Genomic DNA, 26,500 nt, shown 5'->3' on the forward strand with positions numbered 1-26,500 from the left:
TTCCGCCAGGCGGAAGAATATTTCTGCTGGTCCTCCTTTAAGAAGGTAGCGGCAAATGCCCCTCAAAGGGAATCAGATATCCCTCCGCCACCTCCGCATCCAATAGCGTTCCACCGTTTCCGTGACGTCGCGGCCAACGCGCGAGGAGGGTCTTGCCTTTCTGTACATATTTGCCTTATCTTTCGACTTTGACTTAGCATTGTGGAAGCCACGAGTGGGAGATTAGAGCTCTCCCCCACCGACGGAAACAAATACCGACTTTCGGGGATTAGCTTCCCCCCCGATGGATACAAAGGCTGCTTTCAGGGGCTCGGTTCCCTCTCCGATGAATACAAAGGTCGCTTTCTTAAAAAGTGGGGTCGGAGACAAGTGGGAATCCATCAGGGTTGCCAGGTGTTTGAACTCCAACCCGCCAAACGTCTACGAGATCTAGCCCAAAAATAGCCAAATGTCGATCCAGACAAATAGCCCAAAACTAGCCCTAAAAAACTTATCATTTGAAACGTTTATTTTGAGCAGAGACCAGAATGACGTCACGGTAGAACTATGCAGAATTCAGATAACCTAAAGAATGCGCAGGACAGGTGCTATTAAGGCCGCTAGGAATCGCGCCGTCACTTGTTGAGATGGAGGAATAACAGCACATGCTTGTATTCGGAGGTAAACAATTGCACAAGGCGCGCAAAAAAAAGACGAATTTGTTTGCTGTCGCAAACTTGTCAGGGTTAAGGAACTGAAGCACCAAATGTTCACGTAACTTACTCTAAAAATACATTCGAACCTATAAACCCAAGTGCTTTCAGGCATTTTGGTTCCAGCACAGGTCAGAAATAGCCCAATGCACAGGTCAGAAATAGCCCAATGCACAGGATAGAAATAGCCCAATACTAGCCAAATAGCCAACTACCATTTTTTCCTGCCAACTGCAAATAAAACTAGCCCAATTTGGCTATTTATAGCCCAACCTGGCAACCCTGGAATCCATTGAAGCGGAACAAGGAGCGTTTCCAGTGAACTCTTCTTTCGACTGCGGAGAGATTTGAAACGGGCGCATCACACTTGTGGGAGGAGCTCCTCCTACCTTCTTGACTTGTAACCGACTATAGATAAATCTACGCCTGCCACGCGCCAGAAGCTGAAACAGCGTGGTACGCGTGCCGTTGCCGACTGCCCTTGTCGCCGACGATGTTGCCGACCAGGGGTTTCCCCAGGAATTGAAGTTAGGGGGGTGTCTATATTTTTAAGTGTGTGTGTGTGTGTGGGGGGGGGGGGGGGGGGGGGGGGGGGGTGACATTCACTTGACGTCACTCGCTAGGTTCGCTGGCATCGGCCACCACGGTCGCCATCTTCGAGGTCTCTTGTATCGCACGTAGGTGTCGGGTGTCGTCTGGCCAGACCTCTCAGCGAGGTTTAGCAGCATTTTACAACTTTAAAGAGTCTTTTCGACCGAAACTAGGGGTTATTCTTATACTTTAGTGCTTCTGAAGCGCCGTAGGAATATTTTTTCTGTGTGTTTTAGTTAGTTTTCGTCTATATCGGACTCGTCCACCGCGGCCGCGTTGCTCCCTCAGCTCCCTGTAGCGCTCCGTGTCGCGCGCCGTGCCCATGGCGGTAGCTCTTCCAAGAACTGATTTTTCTACTTTGGTGCTTTTGTAGCACGGTGTGATTACTCTTTGTTTTGCCAGTTTCTTTATTGTTTTTCTCTAGCGGACTTTCTGCCCTACGGCCGTGTAACCGAGTTGCTCCATCGCCTCTGTGTCGTACGTCGTGCCTTCGGTGTTCGTTCCTGTGCAGAAACATACCGTGCGGCTCACCAAGTGCGCAGCTTATGAAAAATGCAGCGCATTTTTCATTATTCCAAGCGATTTAAAAAACCGCATGTACGCGATTTAGCGAACGGCGAGACAAGCGACGGCGACCCGCTTCGCTGCCGCTTGGTCACTCGCGCGACGAGGCAAATAGCATGAAAACGACGAAGGCGATGAACGCTAGGTTTTCTAGAAATCCCGAAACCCGAGCTACGCGACGAGCGACACTGAAGGGTGAACCGCGTGTTAGCGAGTGCCGGCGACAGCGACGGGAGTCGGCGACGAGCGACGGAGATTTCTCACGGTCGTTCGTCGCATCGCTCGGTTTTTGGATTTCTAGAAAACGTAGCTTATAGGATAGCCTTGGTCGCTTGCTCCCGTCGCTTTCATGCGGTTTGCCTCGTCAGGCGAGTGACCGAGCGACAGCGAGGCGGGTCGTCGTCGCTTGTCTCGTCGCCGTCGCGTCCCGTCGCTCGCTGAATGGACCTTTTGTAGAAACATCGGTTCGAGAGTAAATGGTTCCAGTACCCTCTCTTTCTTCCTTCTGGCCGAGCAGAGAGGGAAGATGGTTTCGTTGTGTAGACTTCGGGGCGGAAGATTACGCACGATGGGGACAAAGGCTGAGTTTACATGGATGCGATCGTAGCGAATCGAATCGAGATTAACCGCCTATGATTGGGTAGACGAGGAAGGGAAAGGAGGATCGCGGGCGCGTGACTGGTCACATCTCGATTCGATGCGCCATGGTCGCATCCATGGAAACGTAGCCAAAGGCGAGTTTGGTGGAGCCGTATCTAGGTCAAAGCGCCTCAATGGGTAAACAGGATGCAGCTGACGTTTTGGGTGTGGAACGGGTGGGAGAGGCCTTGCGCGCGCGTTGTTTTCTAGCCACCTAGCCTCGAACCCAGTCGCGTTTCTAGGTGGTAGCACATATTCGCCAAGAGGTCCATTGCTTACATGCGGTTTAGCCTTTACACGTGGTACTCGGCGGCAACAAGGAAAACGGCCCGCCCCCGAGATAAATGTTTCTCCTCTCTTCTGTTCAACGAAGCTTCTTCAACGATATGAAATTAGCACACACTAGCAAAAGACGACCGCGTACCCAAGCCATTCAAACCGCGACCTCGAAAATGGCGGATCGACGGTGCCGCTCCCTGGCAAAATCGAACCTGCAGGCTCAGTGAATACCACAGTTGTTGAGAATTAAGGGGGTGCCTTCAGAAAAACAAGGGGGGTTGTACATGCCTACCATCGACGGAACCATAAGGGGGCGCCGCCGAAAACATCTCGGCGCTAACAGAGAGCGCAAAGATGGTGGAACCGGCCCGACTGTAGTACTACAGTGAACTAGTAGTACCGAAGCGCGCACGCACACACCTTCAAATTGACCGACGCACCATCGCGCATGATAAGGTATGCATGCGCGCGCGTGTACACGCGTAGGTGCATTGTTGCGCTTATGAACATCCGCAGGTGCCAGGCGGTCTGCGCAGAAAGACACGATCACGCGAAAGCGCTCGCGGAATGCGCCTACTCAATCGCTACGTGAAATGGTGCGTGCACGCGGGACACGGGTCATTTTAAACAGTGCTCTATATGCATAGCGCTGTGAGCTGCCGACTGGTTTATTCGAGTTTCTAAACCGAAACTCCCGCTGAAAATTAGAGGGAAGAAGAGAGAGAGCGAGAGAGACTCGCGGAGTCACTGACTCGTGCAGTTGGAGCGCACATTGCAAAGCAAGGCACTAGTGCCTTGCGTTAATCGGCGATACCATTTCGCAAGCTTGCGAAATGGTATCGCCGATAAACGCTCTCTTTATGAACGCACAAGTGCCCTAGAGCAATACTCCTCGAAGGCCTGCGCAATACAGCATCGTTAGTAATCCCCGCCTCAGGCAGCAAACGCGTTGAAGCTCAACTCTCTTGCGGGCTGCGGTGCGCGTCGTGCCGCAAGCAACCACTCCTGGCATGCAAGGACGCCGCTCAGCACCTCGCGGCGACACGGATGGTTCCACCACTCTGGGCTCTCTGCCGCCATTATAATACTGATAACGTCAGAGGAGGAAAGGCGCGCAAGAAGGTAGCAGCAAATGCCCCTCAAAGGGATTCATGTATCCCTCCGCCGCCTCCGCATCCAATTGCGTCCCATCGTTTCCGTGACGTCGTGGCCAACGCGGGAGAGGGTTTTGCCTTCATGTAAATATTTGCTTTATCTTTCGACTTTGAGTTTGCGTTGTGGAAGCCACGAGAGGGATATCAGAGTTTTCCCCCTCCGACGGAAACAAAGACGACTTTGGGGGGTTAGGTTACCTCTCCGATAGATACAAAGGCCACTTTCAGGGTCTCGGTTCCCCCTCAGATTAATACAAAGGTCGCTGTCTTTAAAAGTGGGGGTCGGAGACAAGTTGGCATCACTCTGTAACCATTATCTATTCATTGAAGCGGGACAAGGGGCGTTTCCAGGGGACTATTCTTTCGACAGCGGATGGATTTGAAACGAGCGCATCACGCTTATGGGAGGAGCTTTCCTACCTTCTTGAACACCAAGTAAAAGGAGGAGAGGGAAGTTGCTTTTGTAAGAATTTTGAGTGACAGGTTAATCTTCTATAATCTTTTGGGAGGAGAATAGCGACGCCTGTGCAAATCCTGGAGGCACAAAGGAGGATCCTGATAAGAGGGGAGCTCCTTCTTCCCCTTTTTTCTGGAGGGCATCGGAAATGACGTCATGTGCAAGCCACGGGGAGCTCCTTCCCCTTTTCTCTGGAGGGCATCGGAAATGACGTCCTTCTTTGTGCCTCCCGAATTTGCGCAGGCGTCGCTATTCTCCTCCCAGAAGATTATAGAAGATTAACCTGTCACTCAAAATTCTTACAAAAGCAGCTTCCCTCTCCTTCTTTTACATGGTGTTCAAAAGTATGCGATGTGACGTCAGTGCAAGGAGCCTATTAGCTGAGAGATGCTTCGGTGGCGCCCTCGTTTGGTTACCTTTCGTGACGTCATTACCTTGTGAACAACAAGTCCGATGGCGTTTGTAATGGGCATGGTGAAAGCCTGAAATCATAGCGCTCTCAAAGCAACACTGCCAACACCGTCAAAATAGAAGTTCTTACATTCCTCTTATTTCCGTCAATGCGACATCCTTTGCTGACGTCATAGTCAGCATTTGGCCAATTGTGGCGGGCCGACCACAGCGACACTTTCGATCGCTCACGTCGCCAATAGGCGTTATTAGGGAGTTTCCGTAGACCGTGTTTTCCCCTCCACTAAGCCGTCCGCAACGAAGAAGCCGTCGCCGATGGCTCATACTGTAGAGTTCCGGGTATCGTAGCGGGTTGCGGAGAGAGTTGCGGGACGGCGAAAACGATCTGCGAAAACTCCCTATTGCCTAAAGTGTCTCGAAGTTGCTGGCCAGTGGCCATTGCAAACATACAAGCCAGTATAGCAGTGCCCAGTCCCACAAGAACGTGCATGGGCAAACTAAACTGCTTCAGACGCTTTCTTCTCTTGGCCAGATCGCGCTTCAGCGTCCGATGATGTAGAGTGCCTCAATGTTGCTGACTGGCTGCGCCTTGCTGCCGCCAGCCCAGAAACATTGAGGCACTCTACGATCATGCAATGCACGATAAAAGAGCGTTAGAAAGCACTAAAAATAAAAACTTCGAAACAACTGAAGTCACGGTGCAAAGGACAAGTCGTATGTGATTAGTTGTTGACGACGAACGTTTTTTCTGACACTTCTGCTCTTCGAAAAAAAAACCCCAGTCTCAGGGTAAACGACGAAATGGTTGACTTCCACCAGCTAGCCTGTACTTTGACTCTTTTCTCGTTAACTGAAGCTCTGTTGGAAGCTGTGGAATCCCTACACATGGTGCACAATGGCAGACATAAGCGTGAGCTCCTTGCGTTTGATTGCGCCTCGGCTTCACGAGCATTCGTGCGGCGGGGGCAAAACTCAAAACTACCCGCTCGCACTTGCAGCCTTTGCGGTTATTATCATTGTTACCTAACTTCTGAGGTAGACGACTTGCACCTTCCACGGTGTCAATTGTTCTGCCACTGTGCAGTGGGTTAAACTAAAGCCCTTCGATGCGCTTGCGTTTATCTTGCAAGTAGCGTCAAATGCGTCAGTGCACAAGGCCCGTGTTTCGAACTAACTGCCTTTGGAAGAAAATGGCGGCGCAGCACTGAAATGTGCGGCTTTTGGAAGCGAATGGCGGCGGAGCACCCGCTCGTGGCACGTGCCTTGCGCGTTTCCACAACAAAAGTTGAACAAACGCGCAAGACTCTTCTTGCTTTATCACACGGGAAAACGCCGGCGGAATGCCGTGTAAAAAAAGTTAGTCATTGGCTGCAGAATGAACAGGCCTAACCTTGCGTCTGCCTCCGGCTTTTCTGTCGTTCTTTTTCTCGTTCTTCCTCTCGGAATCACAGATGTCAGCGCTTACGATTTACCACGCTCCACAGTCCCGGCTTTGTATCCCTGATCTACGCGAGGTAGAAGCGTTCGAGCAGTCACAATCCCGCGTAAAGAACCGACGCACCCGAACAGATCCAACTCGACGACCTGACCCAGCTGACCGTGGCCCGACCGGCCCGGCGACCTCTCCAACCTCGCTGAGCATGCGCATTGCCGATTTAGAAGGAAATCACGTGGGCCGCTCTGTCACCTTCCGGAAAGATCTGTGAAATCTCGCAAAGCAAGTTCGGCGGGGTTTAAGGTGCTCCGTGGAGCGGGCGTTGCCAGAGATCTACGAGCGGAAGATGACCAGCTCGAGCCAGATCTGCGCGCTCCCAGTGGAGCGCTTTTGGAGCGCTCGAGATCTGCGAGCGGAATTCACCACAACTTCCAACATTGTGAAACACTGAGAACGTGCTCCTCGCGGTCTCTCGTTTTCACAGTGTTTTAGCTTGTGATGTATGGATAGTAAAGTGTGAGAGAAATGAGCGACAAGAACATAACCATGGAAACAAAAAAGCTAAGACTATAATGAAAGGAGCTCAGGCAGAAGACCCATACTTTGCTCTCCTGTGGACTCGAGGGCTCTTGTGTCTCCGCAACTGCTGCGAGTTCCGGAGAATCTTGGTTTGAAGACGTGCTAGGCACTGAACTTTTCCGGCGATGATAGTGGAGCTTTTTCAGTGGCTGGTGGTGGTGAGGAAAGCCAGCTCCCCTGTGCACTGCAACGAGAAGCCCTTGGTCAGAGCATGTTTCGGTAGACGACAAACAGATGCGGTAGACGACAAAGATTGTCTGCGCCATATTCTGTAAGTTCTTTGCTTCGTGGTCACATAAATCTTAACACGTCCGTTCGCTCAGCTCTAAGGGCCTGGACCTACTAACAACGGTATCATGCCAAGAGTTTCTCAAGACTCAGTTCACCAATCTTGAAAAGCAAAGCCCATGGTGCGCCAGTATGGCTGTACCCGTTTCAAAGAGCAATTTCTGCATCCAAAAGAAAATTGTTTAGGGACTTTTATATGCTTTAATTGCCCGTTATCTGAAACTGGGAGGCAAACAAAGCCATGCTCTGATAAGTGCTACCGCCCCTTCTCTCCTTAGTGAACAGAAGAAAAAAAAAAAAAGCTCATATCAAATTTTAAATAGAAAAATATTGTGTTGGGGCAGACACAAAAAAACTAACCGTAAAAATCTCGAAAAAAAAAAACAAAAAAAAAAAACAGATTCACATTTTAAGTTTTGACAGGCGAAAAAGTTCCAAATCTACTTTAAACATAATACGCACTGTTCAATATTATTCAATATGTCTGGATATTTTTAATGCGAGTTTTACGACAAACTGACAATATCGACAGCTCGTCAATAAAGTCAGTGCTGTCGATTTTTCTCTATAGTCGGTGACTTGTAAAAAGTGACATGGAAGCTCCTCCCACTTCTTTAGCAGAGCGAACGCTAGACAGGAGGCGACCAGCTCTCTAGCGTTCACTCTGCTAAAGTGCAAAGAGGTGGGAGGAGCTTCCATTTTACTCGACCTGTCACCGACTATTAAATGTTTCGCTCCTCCCCATCCTTTCAGCCAGAATGATTGCACAACACACGGCACGCTGCTCATAGACAAGCCATTTGCCATTATTAAACTGCGCTGCGAAGGATTACAAATAACGACACATAAACGAGAACAACGACGTGCCTTAAAGCATGAAAAACCGACTAGCCTAGTGTTTAATCAAAGCATGAAAAACCGACTAGCCTAATTACAAGCACTGGCAAACCCATCTGCCAAGTTCTCCCGTTTCGCCTCGCTGCAGCAGCCTCCCATCGCGGTGGTCACTTACTCTTGTAGTCTTCTTCGTCATACAGATGCTCCTTCGTGGACTTGGCCTCTTGCTTGTCTTGGATGTCGGAAAGGCTGAAGTCCGAACTGGGGGCCATGAGTTCATCGATGGCCTCCAGCACGCTGCCCTCATCCTTCCACAGCTGTGAACTCATACGGCGACCCTCCATGTTCACCTGCAGAGCAGAAATAAAGAGGTCCCGATGAAGACCATGTCCTTGTGCGATCTACTTTACGGTGGAATGGCTGTCGCAGCGATAAGCGCCTTCAATCGGCTACGACGCTCGCACCCCTGCTACACGGACAACTTTGAGTGTGCTATCATAGTTCGAGGAAGCCGCTTATCGCGGATAACGTAAACACACGTCACCAGCACCTTGGTGAGCCCCCTCATCTCGAGCGACGTCTTGAAAGCGATAAGGTCGAGCTACCAGAACGCGTCTGCGACCGTTTCGCGCGAGCGGAGAGCCGTCGCAGTGACGCTGCTGTTCTTACGCAGAGTTCGTGCCGAGTTCATCGAGAGCCACCACGGGTCCAAGGTCAGCCTGGCTGCATTGTTCGCCGAGTCATGGTCGGGGGCCACCGCGTACGGGCCTCGGCGCCACGCACCAGGCCGCTCCCAAACGTCATCGTCTTCCTCGCTCACGCCCAACCCATTCTTTTTTTTTTACGGCCGCTAATTTTTGAGTACGAATGTCCAAGAGGGGCATGAGTGAGGCATGATCGGTAAAGGCCCGTCGCCAAACAGGAAGAGATATCAACTGGGCGGCTAGTGACGCCATAAACATCGTTCACCCTCTGGTTGCATTCATTGGATGCAGAGCCTCAAGTCTCCATGCACGGGGGCAGTCCCCGTTTTTGCGCGCGGCGGCTCTCCAGAGCCAAAATAAACAATTCTGACCCAACGGCCTAAACATAGGTGCCGTACTGACTGGCTAAATGCGACTTGTCGTTCTGAAAAGCGCTTTATGCGCATTCCAAAACAAATCTTCGTTTTTTTTTTTTTTTGTTTTTTTTTTTGGCATTGGAATTTTTTGAAATAGCCAAATATGATATTCTGAATTTGGAACTGCGGCGCTGTGAATGAAGCGGGTTGAATCATAAACATTCACCACCACCTAAGCAATTACGCAGTAGCAGCAATACGACGCATTGCTGCATGACGAAAGGTTCACACATTTGGAGGATATATGAAACCCGTCGCAACAGGGCTTTCCTATCATACCACTCGTATTTGGAACGCACTGTTATCCACGGACCACTGGGGGCATATCGGTCAGATGGATGTTCCTGACACACGCCCTGCACGCATCCGACCCGCGCACTTCAGAGCCAACAACGAGGGAATACAACGCCGGTAAAGTATAGAACGTGGAATAAACGTGCCGCGGAACATTATACGAGTCTTTTATCCGTGCCGCCCCCTCCTTACAGCAGGCAAGGAAAACACGCTCATTTTCAGGGCACCCCAGGTGATTTCAAATGTTTTACTGCTCAAACGCGGCACACATTAAGGGTGGTACGTGTATTGTAGCAAACTCCAAGGCGGCTCCTGCCACTTCTATTCGAACACCCTCCCTCGTACTCCACATGTTTTAGGGACTTTGCACCATGTAGGTTTCTAGACGCTGTTGGATTCACGATAAAGAACGTCACTCGTTGATTATTGGTGTACGAGACATCTGAAGGATAGTTGACTGCGACTAGAGTTTGCATTCATTCTCTCGACGACCTCCGCTTGATTTGCGTATCTTCTAGATGTTTCTTCTGGATGTGCACGTAGGCAGAGCGGTCGGTATGTTGCTGCCGCTTCATATGCTTGCCGCCAGGAAGAGAGTTCGCCTTTTCGAGGAAGAAGGTACGCCTCCCTCCGTCCCCCTTTTCCCCTCGCTCTCTCTCTACACGAGTCCATCACCTTGTTACTTTTTTATGTACCTCTTAAACATTTGAGGGAATTCACAACATGACAACTGTAACGATATTTATAGCGTTTTGTACGAACGCTGGCCGTATCGCTTCTAATAAAAATATGCATCGCAAAAAAAAAAAAAAAAAACAAGTTGATGTTATATTGGTTTTTGCCAAAGTGTCCATTTAGGAAAATTAACGAGGTTCGGTGTAATTATGTTCTTAACTACGCTTGGGAAATTAACTTTTCAGCACAGAGTATTATTTCAGCGGCTCGCGCAACACTTCCTTCTCTCCTACGATAGCGTCGAGGCGAGAGTCGCTCGCTTTGGCCACGGAGAGCAGAACCGCTGGTGAGGAAATACATTTTGATAGGAAACGGAAACAAAAACACGCGCCCAAACTGACCTTTTTTTCCCTTTTTTTCCTTCTTTTTATTTTGGGGGGGGGGGGGGGGGGGGTGAGGGGTGTGTGCCTTAAAATATTCCGCGTGCCTTATATTTCGTAAAGCGCCCTCTTAATGGTTTTCAATCATGCCCAGCTAGTTCCCACTTGAAACTATACCTTTAAATTTGCTCAATAGAAAATTAATTGCTCGAAATTAATTAAAATTTCATTAATTAATTAATTTTCCTTCCTAAATAGGCCCTTTCACAGAAGCCATTAGGACATCGACCTTCTTTCTACGCGATGCGTACTTTCCGCAAACGCGATATGAAATAAAAGATTTTGTCCTTCAACGGCTTGGTAATCGAGCAATTAATTTTCTATTGAGCAAATTTAAAGGTATAGTTTCAAGTGGGAACTAGCTGGGCATGATTGAAAACCATTAAGAGGGCGCTGAAATATGTTAGTTCATTCGCTGAGTATATTGTTCACTCATCCGCATATTTTCGCTCGTATCCTCTTTTAAGGCCATGTAAGATGATGAATACACCCCCATCATACGTATCTCCCTCCCCTTTCCCTAACCTGTAAAGGTAATTAAACAACAAATATTTCCCTTCGTTTACAAAATATACGGGGTGTTTCGATTAAATTAGAATATATTACTTTTAAGAAGGGAGTTAGACGAGTGCCGTATTCACTATGTATTTATCGGGCTCAGCCGACATTAGATGAGAGGAGAATCGTCATGGGTTAGTCCCACATTTTTGAAAACCGGAGACGACGGACGAAGAAGGGGACAGCACACAAAACGTCTCAAGTCGGCTAATTAAGTGAAATATGTTAATTAACCTTTCTAATTATTGGTTTTAGCGGTCATGTTGGGATTGCAGTATTGACGGCAATTACAATTAGAGGCCAGACCATTTTTTTTTAAATGGGAAGAGGAATGTTTTTTTTTTTGTTTTTTTCATAACGGTCAATCTTCACTTTTTTTTCTTTTTTTTTTCGGTTACAACTGAACAAATTGCGGTGAAAAAAAGCGCCGCAAGCCCAGCCTACCATGACGTTTGGGAGAGTGATTTTGAGCGTCTATTATCATGCATTAGCCGTCACTAGCCCTTGTCGTGTCCCTGCCGGAGCGAGGCCGTAAATAAATATTACCCGCGCGGCCTCATTGCACACAGTGAAGGTTCATTACGTCGACTCCTTCAAACGGGAAAAAGTCGCGCCCGACACCCCCTTCAATAAGGCCCACATACCGACCCTCAAAATGATATGACTCGAGTTATCAGGTGCCGCGGCTAAGGGCAAGGGGCCCCACTATCTGGTATCGCAGTGTGAGGCACTCCATACTTGCTATATGCGTTCAATAAAAACTACGTATCCTAGGACGACTCGGGGAAACGAATCGGACTGAAGCGGAGAATTCAGGAACATTCTGAACGGCCCCATTTTTGTTTTTTAAGATTTGCGGAACACGTTTCGACGCTTGCGTCGGAACTTCTGATTTGCCAAGCACGTTTTTCTCGATAGTTACTGCCTATTTCCAAGGTTGTTATATTGTCACGAAGAAAATAGGTCGCCCTCTTCTTTTCTCCGTTGATTAAAGATGCTGATATTAACAAATACAACTTTTTATTTAAGAGATAGGATATAAAATCTTTTACAACAGGTATGGCCAATTCGTCAATAAATGTTGGGGGAATAATCCTAACCTCTGGCGACTTCCCCTGCCGTCCTCCTAGACCGCACTTTCAGCGGGTGCCCCGACCGCAGCCGAACTCGACAAACAAGGATCCACACAAAGGCGGGCGAGCCGAACTCCTCCACAGCCGTAAGGGGTCCCAAGTTTGCGAGTTAGCGGGCGGAAGACTCCACAGCCGAAGGGGGTCGGACGTGCAGGTTGGCCTCCAGAGGCAGGGAGATGTCCAAGTCTTGGTATCCGGGGGCCAAGTCCTTTACAGCCCCTCGGTGGCCGCTTATATTCAGTTTACCAGCATTCTGGGGTCCTCCAGTTCACCAATAAGAAAGATTGGGAAGGACCAATCAAGAGGGGTTTTCTTAGAGCCAATCAAAGGCTCGGAACCTAAAGCAAATACGAACATTCCAAAAACAAGCGCATATACGAGACAGAACACATTCCAAACGAAGCTCACAAGGGCAGCCATAAACAACAGAAAGCACATTCGTAGGCACAGAAGTTATACATACGCAAAGCAAAACCACCTCCGAAGTAGAGATCCCAAACGCAAACATACACAAGACAAAACGTTTCCAACACGGGGTTCTATAAACTAGGTGTAGCGTTACAGCGTTCACGTTCGTCCCCATTCGGGGCCCCCCGACTGCGGTGGAATCCATGAGCCGTCCCGTGTAGACGGAACGAAATCTCGGAGAAGGCAAAAACATAAAGTGAAGCTAGAGTAAATACTCGCGCGAGCAAAGCTTTGCGACAATATGCTTCAAGTACAGCGTTATTTAATAAAGTGTTCTATAACCAAACAGGAGCGAAAGCTGCCGGACTGCAACGCAGAAAAATCGTTGGGCTTGCACCGCGCGCGACATCAAAATTTAAGTAATCAGTTTGGCATTCCATCGTTGCATTCCTATCCTGATTCCTTTCGGAGGTTAGACTGAATAAATGAAATTTCCCTTCCTCTCTTCGGACGGACTGCTGAGCCGTTCCTTTTGCAGGACCCGCCCCAAGGGACAGGTGCAGCACACAAAGGAAACCCTGGATTACCTGGTATACGCTACACCAGGGGCCGATCCAAATTTCCACATGGTCATTCACCCTTTTGTCACAACCCGTTCCCTCTCAGCTCAGGGCCACCGACCCGTAGATGGACGAATCTTTCATTAAATAAAGGTATGTTTTCATTCAATCATTCAGAATGGAGTGAAATTCAGCGTGCATGCCCGAAATCGAGCAAAGACTCTGCAGGTTGCTATAAACAATAGCGTGGGAATGAATGTAACCCCCCTTAAATTAATCGCAACATTAAGTTTCGCACAGGCGACATTCATTTATCACCAAGGTGCGGCATATATATGTTCTGGATTTGTTTCGCGAAAATTTGAAACAAAACCTCGGCTCGCTCAAAAGTTACACACAAACCCCGAATTTGTCTCAATAGTCCATGACATTGTGTTTTTCTTTTCACTTCGATTTAAATAAGGCTCGATCAACTCTATAATGAACCACAAGATGATTTTAGAGTTAAGCTATAGGTTTTGACAAAGAGGCAAGTTTTTCCTTCGACATTTTCATAAAACAAATCTCCACCACAAAGCCGCATCATCGTGAGAACCCGTTCGAAAATGTCAGATCAAAGCTAGATCGGTCTTTCCCAGTGTCAACCAACCAGGTGGCTTCGACTTCAAGCTGCGCTCCACCTGAGGCACCAGAGTTTAAACAGGGTCTGATTGGATGAGGATCCAGTCAACGACTTCGACGGTTCTGGTCGTTCCAAAACGACCCCGGTGATTCCAGTCTGGCGCGATCCAGCCAGCGTTACTCTTGTTTGATTTCAGTATCCTTTTTTTTTTTTTTTTTGAGTCTCTGACAAGAGTTGTAGGACAAAATTTCTGATCAAACTAGACTATTTTGGATTCCACCAGGTTCGAGTTCTAATCCACTTTATCACCTAATATGAGCAATGCGTGTTCTACGACAAAACACAAAACATTTTTTTTTCTTTTAATTTTTTATTGCAGAAACAAATTACGCATTACCAAACACTCGGCCACTGCCTAAATGCAGCGCTAGAGGTCCGGACCAGATGCCAAACTTTCAGACCTAGCCCTAATCGGAATCAGGTGTTATAAGCGCTTTTCTAAATTTTCGATGGGACAATTGCGGCTGAAGGAATACATGGAGATGAATGGAGTCAGCTACAGGGAACGGGCCCCATTTTCCCATGGAAACTTCAGAAAATCACTTCAATAAGATAACCGTTGGTTCTGAAACTTTGGCATCTGAGTCGGACAGCTATAGCCCTAGTTGGTCGGAAACTAAGCGCTCAGTAATGCCCCCCAGCTTAATTTTGCAAAACAAAAAGTTTTTTTTTATTATTTTTTTTTTTTGGGGGGGGGGGGGGGCGCATGTATTGGAGGATTTCAGTAGATTGTTTTGATGACTCCGATAACGATACTCGATCCGCCGCCTTTGCGCATGCATCGTATCGTTGGCAGGTATCGTTATCGGGCATATGGGAGGTATCGGAAAGATATACTAAAAATCTATTATCTCTGCTCTGCGCGACCGATGGCCGGGTCGGCTCCCCGTCAAAGGCTGCCACACGCCTTCCAATGACGGCCGAGTCCGTCGTATAGTTGTTGCTTCGCAAGCGTTCGGTCGGCTACCCGTGCTTACGAGCACCATCACTACGAGCGGCAGCAATCTTGTCCGTCGCGGCTCGACCAGCGAGGCGCGCGCTCAGCAAAAAAAGGAGGAAACAAGTTACAACCAACAACAACAACGCCCCCCTCCCCTCCCTCCCTCCCTCCCTACCCCCCCCCCCCCCCCCTTCCCACACACACACACACAAAAAAAGACGGCCAGCGTTGTGCCTGTAAAACGATGTCAGAGGGCTGAGAAAAGCTGCAGAGGTTTGATAGCGAAACGTTTCGAGAATTTCGACCTGGTTAAGGTTCGGTTTCGACAAAGTTCCGAACTTTCGATGCCTGGTTAAGTTAATTAAAAAAAAAAAAAATTCGAATACGTCAAAGTTCCTAAAAGTCCGGGGTCGAAGGTTTCGAATTTATTTAAAGATCAAGTTCCAAAAATTCAAATATTTTCTAAGTTTTCGAATCTCACGGAACGAGATCAAATTCCGCAGTTGCGAATGAAGTTTAACATTCCGAAACGTGGAACAAATTTAATTAAAAACGTTGCACGATTCAGTTATGCCGTAAAGATGCCTTCCTCCTCTCTACTGCGGTACACTTATACGTAGGGTTCGGAGTTTTCGGTTTAAACCGATAAAAACCGATAAAAGTACGCCGAATTCAATTTCGGGAATTCGGTTTTAACCGAAAAAGGTCAGTTTTTAGGTTTGGCATTTTCGATTTAAATCGATAAAAACCGATAAATGTACGTCGAATCCATTTTCTGAAAATCAGTTTTAACCGGAGACTGTCACTTTGACCTTCCAGTCGTACCGCAGAGCCGTGGCGAAAAAGTGGAACGACAGTGTCTATCGAAACGTGTCCGAATGTATGGGATACACGGATGCCATCACGACGTTTTGGTTTATTGTGCGCATCATCGATCGGAGCGTAAAGTCCGAAATGTCCCATGACTTCGCCATGTACGGGCGTGTTTTCAAACTCGTTGTAAGGAAGACTGACTTGATGCAAGCTCTGCATGTTGTGTTGTGCTTCAAAACGCCGCACCGTGTCTCTTTTGGTGCTCACAATTGGTTGATTGGCCGATTTTGACTCAGGCAGCGCTTCATCTCCTCAGCCTGCCAGTGTCCAGTGTTAGCGTTGAGAGGGCATTCTCGAAGCTCGGTGTCATATTAACAGGAAAGAAAGAGTGCGGATCAACGAGGAGAACCTGGGAAAGTACGTGCGTTTGTACTGTAATAAGATCACGTAATCCTGATTTACAGAAGGTGAAGTTCCATGTTTTTTGGGCACAGGCTTCATATCTGACTTGTTTTTACTTCTGTTTTTTTTTATTGATTCTTTACAGTTGCACACATTTGCCAAATAAAGTGTCCATTTCTTTTTCAATATATCTGTGCCGTTATTATTTGAGTGATCAAAGATATCAGAGCTACAAGGATCATCTGATCCGGTGTCCGTTGGTGTTTATTTTATATACACCTAAAAAAGACGATAAATTTTGGTGGGCATAAATATACGCCGAAAAAAACCGAAAATTGAATTTTAAAATAAACACCGAAAAAAGTACGCCGAATTTTGAAAAAATAGAAACCGAAAACGCGGAACCCTACTTATACGGTACTAGTCGTTATTTATCGCAACTCACGAAACAAGCGCCGAACATCTGGAATTCCTATCTCTCTGCAAACTGGCAACAACCCGATCGAACGCCGTCTAAATGCGACGCTGTCATAAAACATCAAAATATACAGACGACGCATGCACATAAAAAGGCACCCGAGCAAGACATTTCGCTTCGCGAAAGGTTTTATTTTCTTTGGGCGTTTATTTCTGATGGGATGGCCCGCGGGATGGAGAAATCACTGGACGCAGTACAGCACCCGACACAGCTCAAGGTCGAGAGCAGGACATGCACAGCCGGGAGCCCTCCGTCGGCCCCCGAAGATATGGTTGATCAGGTCACGACCGGTCGTGCATCAGGCTCATTCCCACATCGCCCATTCATCTGGTTTTTACAGCGGAGCTGTTAAGGGCCAGTTTCCCCAGGAACGTGTCCGTCAGCAAACAAATGATGACACCTTTGGATAGTCCGCACCGCGAAAAAACTCAACCTTTGAAGATGTGCTTCTTTCCACGTTTCCTCCTTTTATGATATGTTATAGCTGTTGTTGTGCTCTTGCAAAGCTTCTTTGATATAGTTTTGCTAGTTATTCTGTCCGATTTAGAAAACGAAGTTGAAAGTGTGGGTCGATGCCGTTCAGATGGGGAGCCTGGGCGAGTTCGGGTGTTTTCCGTGGTACTATTCTTGTCGGGAAGAATTAGAAGACGAGTGTACTAGAATTGAAAGTTAGCGCGCTTTTGTCTTTTTGGAGTGGCTCCCTGTTGTTCTCGCCCTTTTGCGCTCTTGCTGATGCCGTTCGCTGGATAGACTTGGGAATGTCGTGAATTCCCAAGCGCCAAATCGAAGCTCTGTTCTTGTCATTTTAAGCAGGCTATAGCTACAAACGGAATCTAGGGTTGCTGGCTGCTGCTTGTTTCTCCGCAAACACCGAGAGCTCGGAGGATGTTGTTGCTGTTTGTGCAACGTCCGCCCGTTGTTCCAGCGAGTGCACAGTACACTCTGCATGCCACGCGACACACAGCCGCGTCCGTCATACATTTTCTGACAAAGAAATTAACCGGAAAATACCTCCCAAGCATAATGCACAATAAGCGCAGAACTCCTTTATGCGAGCGGCCGCAAGGAATGCGTAAATCCCATGCGGTACTATATGAACATCTGCCGCACTGCCGCTCTATGTGGGGCACAGCAGTTAAGTTCTTAATCTGCTTTCAAAAAACATATAGCTTCCATTTTTTTTTTTTTTTTTTTTTTTTGTCCAGGTGCAAAGAACAGATCGATCTCACCAGCTAGTTTGAGTACGCCACCGCTGCCGCCATGCATCGTGGGAGCTGTAGTCTTTCTGCACGCGCGACAACCCCTCTGGAGGTCTGCGCGAGCAGAGCAGGAGGCGGCATTAGCTGTCTCGTGAACTGGCGTCTGCCTCCTATGAACCACAGTTAAGGCGGCGTCACGCATGCGTGGAACGCTTGATGAGATCGGTCTACTGAGCAGAGCGCTGCAGCCACACCATGCCACGCTCCCGCCCACTGCAACAACAAATAACTTATTTTTAATTCAGCGTGGTCGAATTCTTGTTTCGGTTATCAGCTTTATGAATGCGCATTAACGTTCATTACAGCTATTGTCTACCTATACATATAAAGCAAAGCAGGAAATTAGGACTTGTGCAACTGATCACGCCGAGTGTTCCGCGCTATCAACGTGACCGCGCCAGTCGCTATGGCAGCTAAGTACCAGTGCTGCCTGCCGTCCCTCTCAGAGGTGAAGCCTAGAGGTGAACGGGGTCTCACGTCGGTGCCTTTTCTGGAATCACTTCAAGACGTCGCCTTAGAATGAAATTACGTTTTTTTAATCTAATTATCTGAAGGAAGAAACGCTCGCCCTAATAAGCGGTGCTGGGAGCGCAATGAAGAAGTTGCAAAGCTCGTAGCCATTGCACATTCAACGTTTTGATTCTACAAAATCCCAACTGAAGCATCCCGAAATGTTATCTTTGGAAAATAGGGGAGTCACCAATGTTGAGGCAATAAGGTTCAAAACAAATCCTGGTCTACTTGATAACAACTTCCTCCAAGTCACATTTACTTTACCCCTTTGAAGAACGAAAGGAAACGGTCACTTGAGCTTGTCGCTTGGGGGTCAACGATTTCTCGAACGTTGTAACGAGATATACTGGCCCGGGATGGTATCGCGATTCAAATACACCAAAAATGTATTCCGATGCAGAAATATAGATACTGACTGAAAAAATTTATCGCGATACAGATATATAGATACTGAAATATTACTGAAATACTATCGCGATACATTTGTATCGCGATGCTGCCCAACCATGCCGCATATCCAAGCGTACAGCGAAAACTGGCGCGATCTCGAGGCCGAAATGTAAAGAGGGCGCGGGTGTTGGGGATGCGAATAAACTCCTCCGAATAAATCTGTAGAGTCGCAAATCCCTGTGCGCACCTTGTGTATTCGCAACGGACGATTCGATGGCACAATAAAGAAAACTACACTTGAAGCTAAGAAACGCTTGTCCGCTAGCTGTGCGCTTGTTACATACAACTCTCAATTCATTACGAGATCAAACTCGTTCACAAAGGCACGCATACATGTTCTTGCAGGATTCTAAGTTCTGTAATTACAAGTGGGCGTCTCCCAAAAAAAATCTCCTCCATCACCTGCAGGGTCGAAAGACCGAGATTACTTGCAACGCGAGAGGAACGGCGATCCTAGGAAATCCGACACAGGATCGGAGATGCCCCATCTTTGTTCTGAAGTCAGCGAACGATGTGCCCTCCGCCTGCGAGCACCCAGAAAAGAACGTGTGCACCTTGTGCGAGCTTTTCGGCTGCCCCGTGTCGCGGCATACGGGCGGCCCAAGCTGTGCCGTCATCGGAGCCGTATCCTGTTATGCGCCGATGCCTCACACCTGATCCCCGCGTCCTGCGAGCGAAGATCAGATTGTGCCGTCGTCTCGTGCGTCGCGGTGAACGTTTCCCCACGAGCCACTTGTTCGGGGTCGGCAAGAGGATTCGTCTCGAAGTCCTGTTCCCTCCCGCGCTGCTCTCGTGCTCCGTACGGCGTAGCGATTTCCGCAGCGTTAACCTCTCGCGTTGTCAAACAAGCGCTCGGACGAGACCCGAGTTCCCATATGGCCTACACGGGTGAAGGTTGCCTACACGGGTGAAGTACGAGCGAACGCGATGATGCACGGCGGTGCAGCGTCCTGGCCCGATTTTGAAAGCAAATGGCGCTGCTCAGACCGTGAGCGCTACAAACCTATTTGACTAAGAGACAAGAAGAGTTCTTACGCGCTTTGGTGGCGGATTAATTGTGTTTTGTTAATGTGCGGGAAGTTCGTCAACCCCAGTGGGCGGCCAACTCCTCATAGACTACTTCCGAAAGTCCCTGCATGCAACGCTGCGCGTGTTGCATTATGGGACCTCTATGGCCATGGAGAAGAGTGGCATGGATTCCATTCGCAACTTTCACGACCTATAGGGGGCGCACTAGTGCCTATCAAAATGGCTGTCATCTGGATGATCGTCGCAGAACAGCGGTACAAGGCTGGGTCTGCGATGCGTGAGTAATTCTAGTTTTGCTATATGCAAGCAGTATTAGAGCCTTAGTTTATTTTTTTTTTTTTCACATCGGGGGGGGGGGGGGGGGGGGGGGGGGTGTTGGCAAGCACCATTATTGTGAAGTCGATCATCCAGGAGCTAGGGAGCGCGATTTTCACACCGCGGTACCACCATCGCTGAAAGTTGCCAATTTCGATTGCACCGTTGACGAAGCATCTCAACACTGCATGAAAATGAAATCAGCGCTCGCTTGCCCTGCAGCCATTCATCTTCGTGAGAGTCCTAGTTGAAACACAAGACCTCCAGCGGCCGTAAAGACCTGCCTACACTTAGCGAGGAGTGGGAGTAAGGCCTGCCACGTCCCATACCTTTCTGGCGGCCTGGCGGCTTACGACTCCAGAGTGCAGCATGCCTCTCCGGGTCACGTGCCATTTTAAGAAGACTATAGGACATTGAGACGATGTAACAGGCTGATCGGCCCAGAATATTTCTTCCTCCTGCAATTATCTGCACGTACAAAAAAAAAAAAAGTGCCTCAGCATTCTATTTGTGTCTGCAACACCTAGAGTATTTTAAAATTAAGGGAAGCCACACATTCGAAAGTGCAAGCACTGTAGTTGGTCGTGACGGGATGTCGTGAATTGAGGTTAGCAAATCGAAACCGGAACCATTAGGTTCCTAAGATACTTTAAGCGCAGCACTACGCCGCTAGGATCGCTTCGATTTTGCTAGAGGTCTATTCCGCAGAGGTTCTTCGCGTGCAATGGGGAGACGTGCTTCAGCCACGTTACTCGATAATTAGAAAGCGCAATGCATCCAACACGCGCCATTACGCACGCACCCAATTTTTTTTTAAAGGGCCTTTGAAAAGAAAAAAAAAGAAGTTTTTTTTAGACAGTCTGGGTGGGGCACGTGTGACAAAAAAATAACTTTTACGCAAAAAAAAAAAAAAAAAAAGAAAAAAAAAAAAGAACAATATTGACGGCGCGAGACGCAATTTAGTCGGCAGTTACCTCTTTTTCACTTGTCTTCTATCTCAGCATTTCGAGCGCGTGGAGGAAAGGAAGCGGCTTCGCCTTCACGACCGAGATGGTCATTCCGGAATAACCAGTGACGTCTTGAACCTCGCGCACGGAATTTCAAATAAATCTCTCGCCGTCAATATTGCTCAAATTTTTTTTTCGCGCGTAAAATTTTTTTTTTTTTTTTTTTGGCGTGTTCCAGCTAAACTGTTTTACAAAAAAAAAAGAAAAAAAAGGGGGATTTTTAATATTTTCTCGATAACGTGAAGACACCCGTGTCACTTGGGTGTCCCTTGGGTACCTGTTGCGTTTCAAAGCAGAGCTATAAAAGCTATTCAAAGTAATTAAGTTACAGTTACACGAGTTGAAATGAATTAAGTTTGTTAGAGTTACACACTTACAGCAGCTACTCGTCAAAATTGGTTACCGAGAAGAAACAAAAAAAAGTTAGATTGTAGTCGTAATATAGATATTCTAGGAAGAATGATGCGATCACCCACACGCGTGCCGTTCCCAAAATGTTCAGATACTATGACTCACGGCTCACAAGGTTTCAAAGCAGTGGCGTGTAGACCTCGACACTGAGAGTAGAGCAATCGGAAATGAGTATTTGTAAACGCCATTTATACACCAACGAACTATAGAATCGGTTATTGGAGAGACGCTCAGAGACGCGTGTGCGGTGACGCGTACTGCTGTAGCCGCTGTACCCTTTGTAACGGGCGGTAGCTTCCGCAACCTAGCTTAAAAAACGCTTCCTTTTCCCACTTGAATACCCAATTTCTTTCCCTCTACTGCCCTGCAACAAACACCGGGCCGCGGGGGGAAATAACCACCAGGATGCCTTTTCGTGATCGCGCCAACACAAAACGTATTTTACCACTTTTCAATGAACGGATGGAGACATCAGCGAAACTAAACTAAACCAAATGCCGCCCAGCGTCGCTAGCAGCACGGTTACCATGGCAATCTCCCAAGCCCAAAATGGAGATCACTATTGGCGCGTCTGACGTCGTGCATCTAGTAATTTTTGCGTCGTGTCGCTACTCTGGCAGCTAAGCTGCCATATATATACAGTGGCTTTAGTCAGCACCAACGGCTTCTCTCTTCGTGAATTAGCTGCTCATCCCCGGTTCATAAAATCGCCAGATGGTAGCCGTATGAGCGTTTCTTTGCGGTGGTTTCTGTGGGGCAACTTGAAACTGCTTTTGTTGCCGCGGTACGGTGGCGTGGAATGATCGAGCGACGCCATCGCCGCACTTCCTCCCCTGGCTTCGTCTGCTCCTCTGCTGCCTTTAATAAATTAATTAAACATGCTCCGAAATGACGTCTTCAAAGCAGTATTCATTCACCTGTGAAACGTCGCGCTCTTGCGAAGTCTCGTCGTTGCGGTCAATTGAGTTGTATTCAGGTAGGTAATGATTGTCTCTTGCCACTAGTCACATATAAAGGCGTCATCTGTCGAAGTTACAATCGTGTCCTGCGCTGTCAGCCTTGACGGCATGAGGTAGAAAATCCTCGGTCCTCTTCTCGATAGACGTGCACTGAATCTCGACTACGTCATCCCACTCGATCAGCAACAAGCTTCGTTCCTACCGCTCGCGCCTGAAACCGATGTTGCCGATGTCGCCTTGTCACGCAGCAGATGAAGCACTATTGTCTCGAAAGCCGATTGGATGCATTACGTCCGCGGGCGATGCACACCCTGGGTTATTAAACTGTCACGGATTATGCATAGCTTGCACGTGAAGCCAATGGAAGAACGGGCCCCGTGCCATGCTGGTGGTTGATTTCCCACCGCGTGTATGCGCTTAGCACTGTAGCACGGCGTATAATACCGCTAACGGGCTGGACATGCGCTGACATGCACTGTATTTTCTACAAAGGTACAGTCATGCAGATACTAAATAGCTCTACGCAAACAGGCGTTTTTTTTTTTTTTTTTTTTTTTTTTTTTACGTTCGAGCTAGCGCTTGCGTCAAGACTCAACCATATGGAAAAGATAGGGGAAGCCCATCAACGCGAACTGCCGTTATCATCCGCCGTTTTGAGAATCCTCTCCCCCATTCAATGAGACCGCGGTGACACAGGCGCACGCACGCAGATAATACAGCTCGAGTTGATGGGCTCCCCCCTGTCTGCTCCACATGGACGAGTCCTGACGTCAGCGCTAGCTCGAACGTAAATAACCAGTGAAGCACTCACCACCCCCCCCCCTTTCCCAAGGAAAAAAAAAAAAAAGAAAGTCGTTGCATAGGTGTTCTGCATAAATTTCCGCAGAACTACGCGTGGCTCGCACAAGAAATGAGAGAAAGGGGGGGGGGGGGGGGCGTTTAAAGGGGCCCTGCAAGGACTTTTTTTTTACTGGTTTTCAATTCGCACCGAACCTGAGCGCACTGAACGTAGTTACTTAATGAAACTTTTCTCGAATTTCGCTTTATTTTAAAAGTTAGAGGCAAATTCAAATTACAAAAACAAGCAAAAATAATCTCCTTCATGACGTCCTTCGTTGCTTGAGTGCCCGTTAACTAGAGGAGGGGTAGTGAGCTGAGCGAGCGCTCACGGCTGCCGCACTCCGTGTCGACGGCTCGAGAGGGCGCCACTAAAGCATGTTCTGGCTAGGCTGTATGCAGCGAGCAGCCAGGGAGCCTCGCATTGCATTTGCTGCGCGATTAAACACTAATTCGGCATGACACTACATTGGCCACAAACGACAGCAAACACGGGGTAAAGATCAGTTCAGAACGGAAGCCACTTCGGCGCTGCCATACCGCCGAAAGGCCAAACCGCAAGCCAAAGCTGCTCGCCGAAGGGAACACTCGGAACCGGTCAGATCCTCCAGTCCATACGACCGCAGCGCTGCCGCGTACATCCGGGACCTTTCTACGCTCGCCGCTCGTTGGTGCCTGATCCCACCACACCTTTCTAGTATGCGCCGCCTTTTCCACCGCTTGGTGGCGGGTATGTCGACGGGTCAGTGCTTGTTTCCGTACTTTCTAAACTGCATTTGTTTCTTTTCTGATCTAAAATAGTGAACAAAAACTACTTTTTAAATGATTGAAACGGTTCGCGCCACTTATATTTTGTATTTCGACTAAAAAGTAGCTTTTAGCGGCTCTAACCAGTAGTAAGCCCAGGACCAAAGACGTCACATATCGCGCGCGTTCGGCACCACGGGGCACACAAAGTAGGAGGAGGAGGTTTCCGCGTCGTCCGGTTAAAATATGACGCACTGATATTTAATTACTCTCTCCGTGCCCGCTCGCTTGCTCGAACCCAAAGAGCCGAGGAAACCGCGAAAAAAGGCAGACGCTTAAATATTATTACAGGGCCCTTCTAACGCTTCGCCAAGTCGCGTGAACTGCCCGTGCCGCAGAGGACGCGAGCTCGGCCACTCGGCCGCCGTCCGGAGCAATGACCTCAAGAACGAGACGATGTCCAGTCGATGACGTCCAGACGACGACGTCCTAGAGGACGACCTCAAGGACGACGTCAATAACGACGTCAAGGTCGTCAGGTCCTTTAAAGAGGGTTCGAATCTGAAGGAGTGTGAGAATGTGAGCTGAAATGGTCTACTGCGCTTACCGGTCTACTGCGCTCACGGGGAAAATAAAGAAATCGACGAAAACAAAATGTTGCCATAGCACAGTCAGCGCCAGAAACGCGTGCAGGGATACCCTCTTTTACGCGCTTCTGAACAAAAAAGAAAAATAAACGTGTGGAACAAAATGGCAAGATGCCACCACATGAAGGCACCCTAGTCTGCATATTAGAGTTTTAGTAGACCGTGCTTTCAGGTCACGCTATTTGTAGCAGGAGCTCCATCCCGCTGTCACTTTGACGCATGCTCTGAAGCGCGCGCCCGTATACGGTAGTGGGCCTTTCAAAACGATCTCCTGTCATATACACCACTTTAAACTAAAAGGGCCATGCAACGATAGTGGGTAGAAATATTTCTCACTAATGCCCATGTCCCACTAGAGCGACATACAGAAACAAAAGACAAAGACAAGACTCAAACCAGAGTCTTTCGCGATTTGAGACGCTTTGTAGAGTACGGAGGCTATGCTCAAACACGAACATCATGCACGCCAGGGTATCTTTGGCTGGCTTCCAATCGCTCGTGCTTACTTCACAAGCATCGAACGACTTAACGCCTGCCAAAGGCAGCATTGCGAGCATGCTGCATGGGTTTGAGGCTTTTCGCTGTCTTTTGTTTCTGTCTGTCGCTCTAGTGGGACACGGGCATAACAAGCTTCCTGGCACTAGTGGGACCCGAGTACTCGCATGTGACGCCACTAACCGGACGTTTCCTTTCAGTCTCTCCGTCGCAAAACTTGATGAAGAGGTTGTGGGGACCCCATGGTTGGCGTTCTTCCCAATGCGATCCCAAGGATTTCGTCATCACGCTTTGCGATCCCCGCGGTGACGATACTGAAATGCGGCTCACACAGTGGACACGGGCACTGCGTGAGCATTCGATTTGGTCTCGTGACAATCAATGCCTCGTCATACATTCGGATAGTGACTCGTGCCCCTATCGCTGGAATGTCGGGCATAGCCGAACCTCTAGCCGAACCTTAATGTGTGCAACTCAGCTCGTGGCTATGAAAATATTCGCGGCATATCATCGGATCCAAATCACGTGGACGTTTATTTCGGCTTCGAGTTGAGGTGGTGAAACCTGATCGTTTGCAACCTTTTTTTTCCCCAAAAGCCATTGCGGGGAGAAAAAAAAAAAACAAAAAAAAAAACCGCTAGTAGGTTACGAATGTCAGGGAATTATTCTAAGCGGGATTTACTGAAAGTAAAAATTGTTGCATCGCCCATTTAATATCTATACAGGAGGTATTCACTAGACGCCATATTTGAGGTCACTGCTCACAGCGCATGCCCGGGAAGAGTTTCCCGTCAGCTCTCGGGCAACCGCTCGAGAAGAGGGAAAGGAGAAACCCTCTTATCACCAGGACTCTCCTTTGTAGGTCCCAGGCTTCCCCAAACGTCGGTATTCTCCCTCCAGAGGATTATAGAAGAATAACTTGCCACTCAAAACTCGTACAAAAGCATCTTCCCCCTCTCTCTCTTCTCCGGTGGTAAGAAAGCAGCAGCGAGCTCAGCTATGACCGCCAGTGAATACTCCCTTATAGGGAGTATTCACTGGCGGTCATAGCTGAGCTCGCTGCTGCTTTAACTTAAAGGAGCGATGCAACAATTTTTGTACTTTGCGCAAATACCGCTTAAAACGGATCCCTAACGTTAATGACCTATGAAACACGCGTTCGTTCTTCAACCCACGCAATAGAAGTCCCAGAAAAAAATTTAAGAAAAACGAGCAGCGTTCACCCCCTCAACCCACAGCCAGAACAAGCGGCCACGTGATCTGGAACCGATTATATGCCGCTAGTGTTGAGCATAGCCACGCGCTGGGGTTGGCAAAGCGCAGGACACGCGCTGAGTTCCAGACATTGTTATGGCTCGGCTGTTGTCGTCGTTGCAGCGATTGGACACGGGTCACTACCCGA

The 26,500-nt window shown here is 48.3% G+C and overlaps 1 protein-coding gene across 7 annotated transcripts in view; it reads right to left on the reverse strand.

The window, feature by feature from the left end:
- The window catches only part of LOC115309710 (band 3 anion transport protein), a 235,408-nt gene that overhangs the window by 81,761 nt on the left and 127,147 nt on the right, over positions 1-26,500 (reverse strand). For all 7 annotated transcript variants that reach the window (XM_040504406.1, XM_040504405.1, XM_040220069.3 and 4 more), the window contains 2 exons: positions 8,102-8,276; positions 6,825-6,985 (listed from right to left, as the gene is read on the reverse strand). In XM_040504406.1, coding sequence (XP_040360340.1) covers positions 6,825-6,985; positions 8,102-8,270 — 330 coding nt within the window. In that variant the 5' untranslated portion in view covers positions 8,271-8,276. The remainder of the gene's footprint in view (positions 1-6,824; positions 6,986-8,101; positions 8,277-26,500) is intronic.

Source organism: Ixodes scapularis, unplaced genomic scaffold (assembly GCF_016920785.2).
Source record: "Ixodes scapularis isolate PalLabHiFi unplaced genomic scaffold, ASM1692078v2 PGA_scaffold9__187_contigs__length_104089568, whole genome shotgun sequence".
In the NCBI taxonomy this organism is placed as follows: Eukaryota; Metazoa; Arthropoda; class Arachnida; order Ixodida; family Ixodidae; genus Ixodes; species Ixodes scapularis.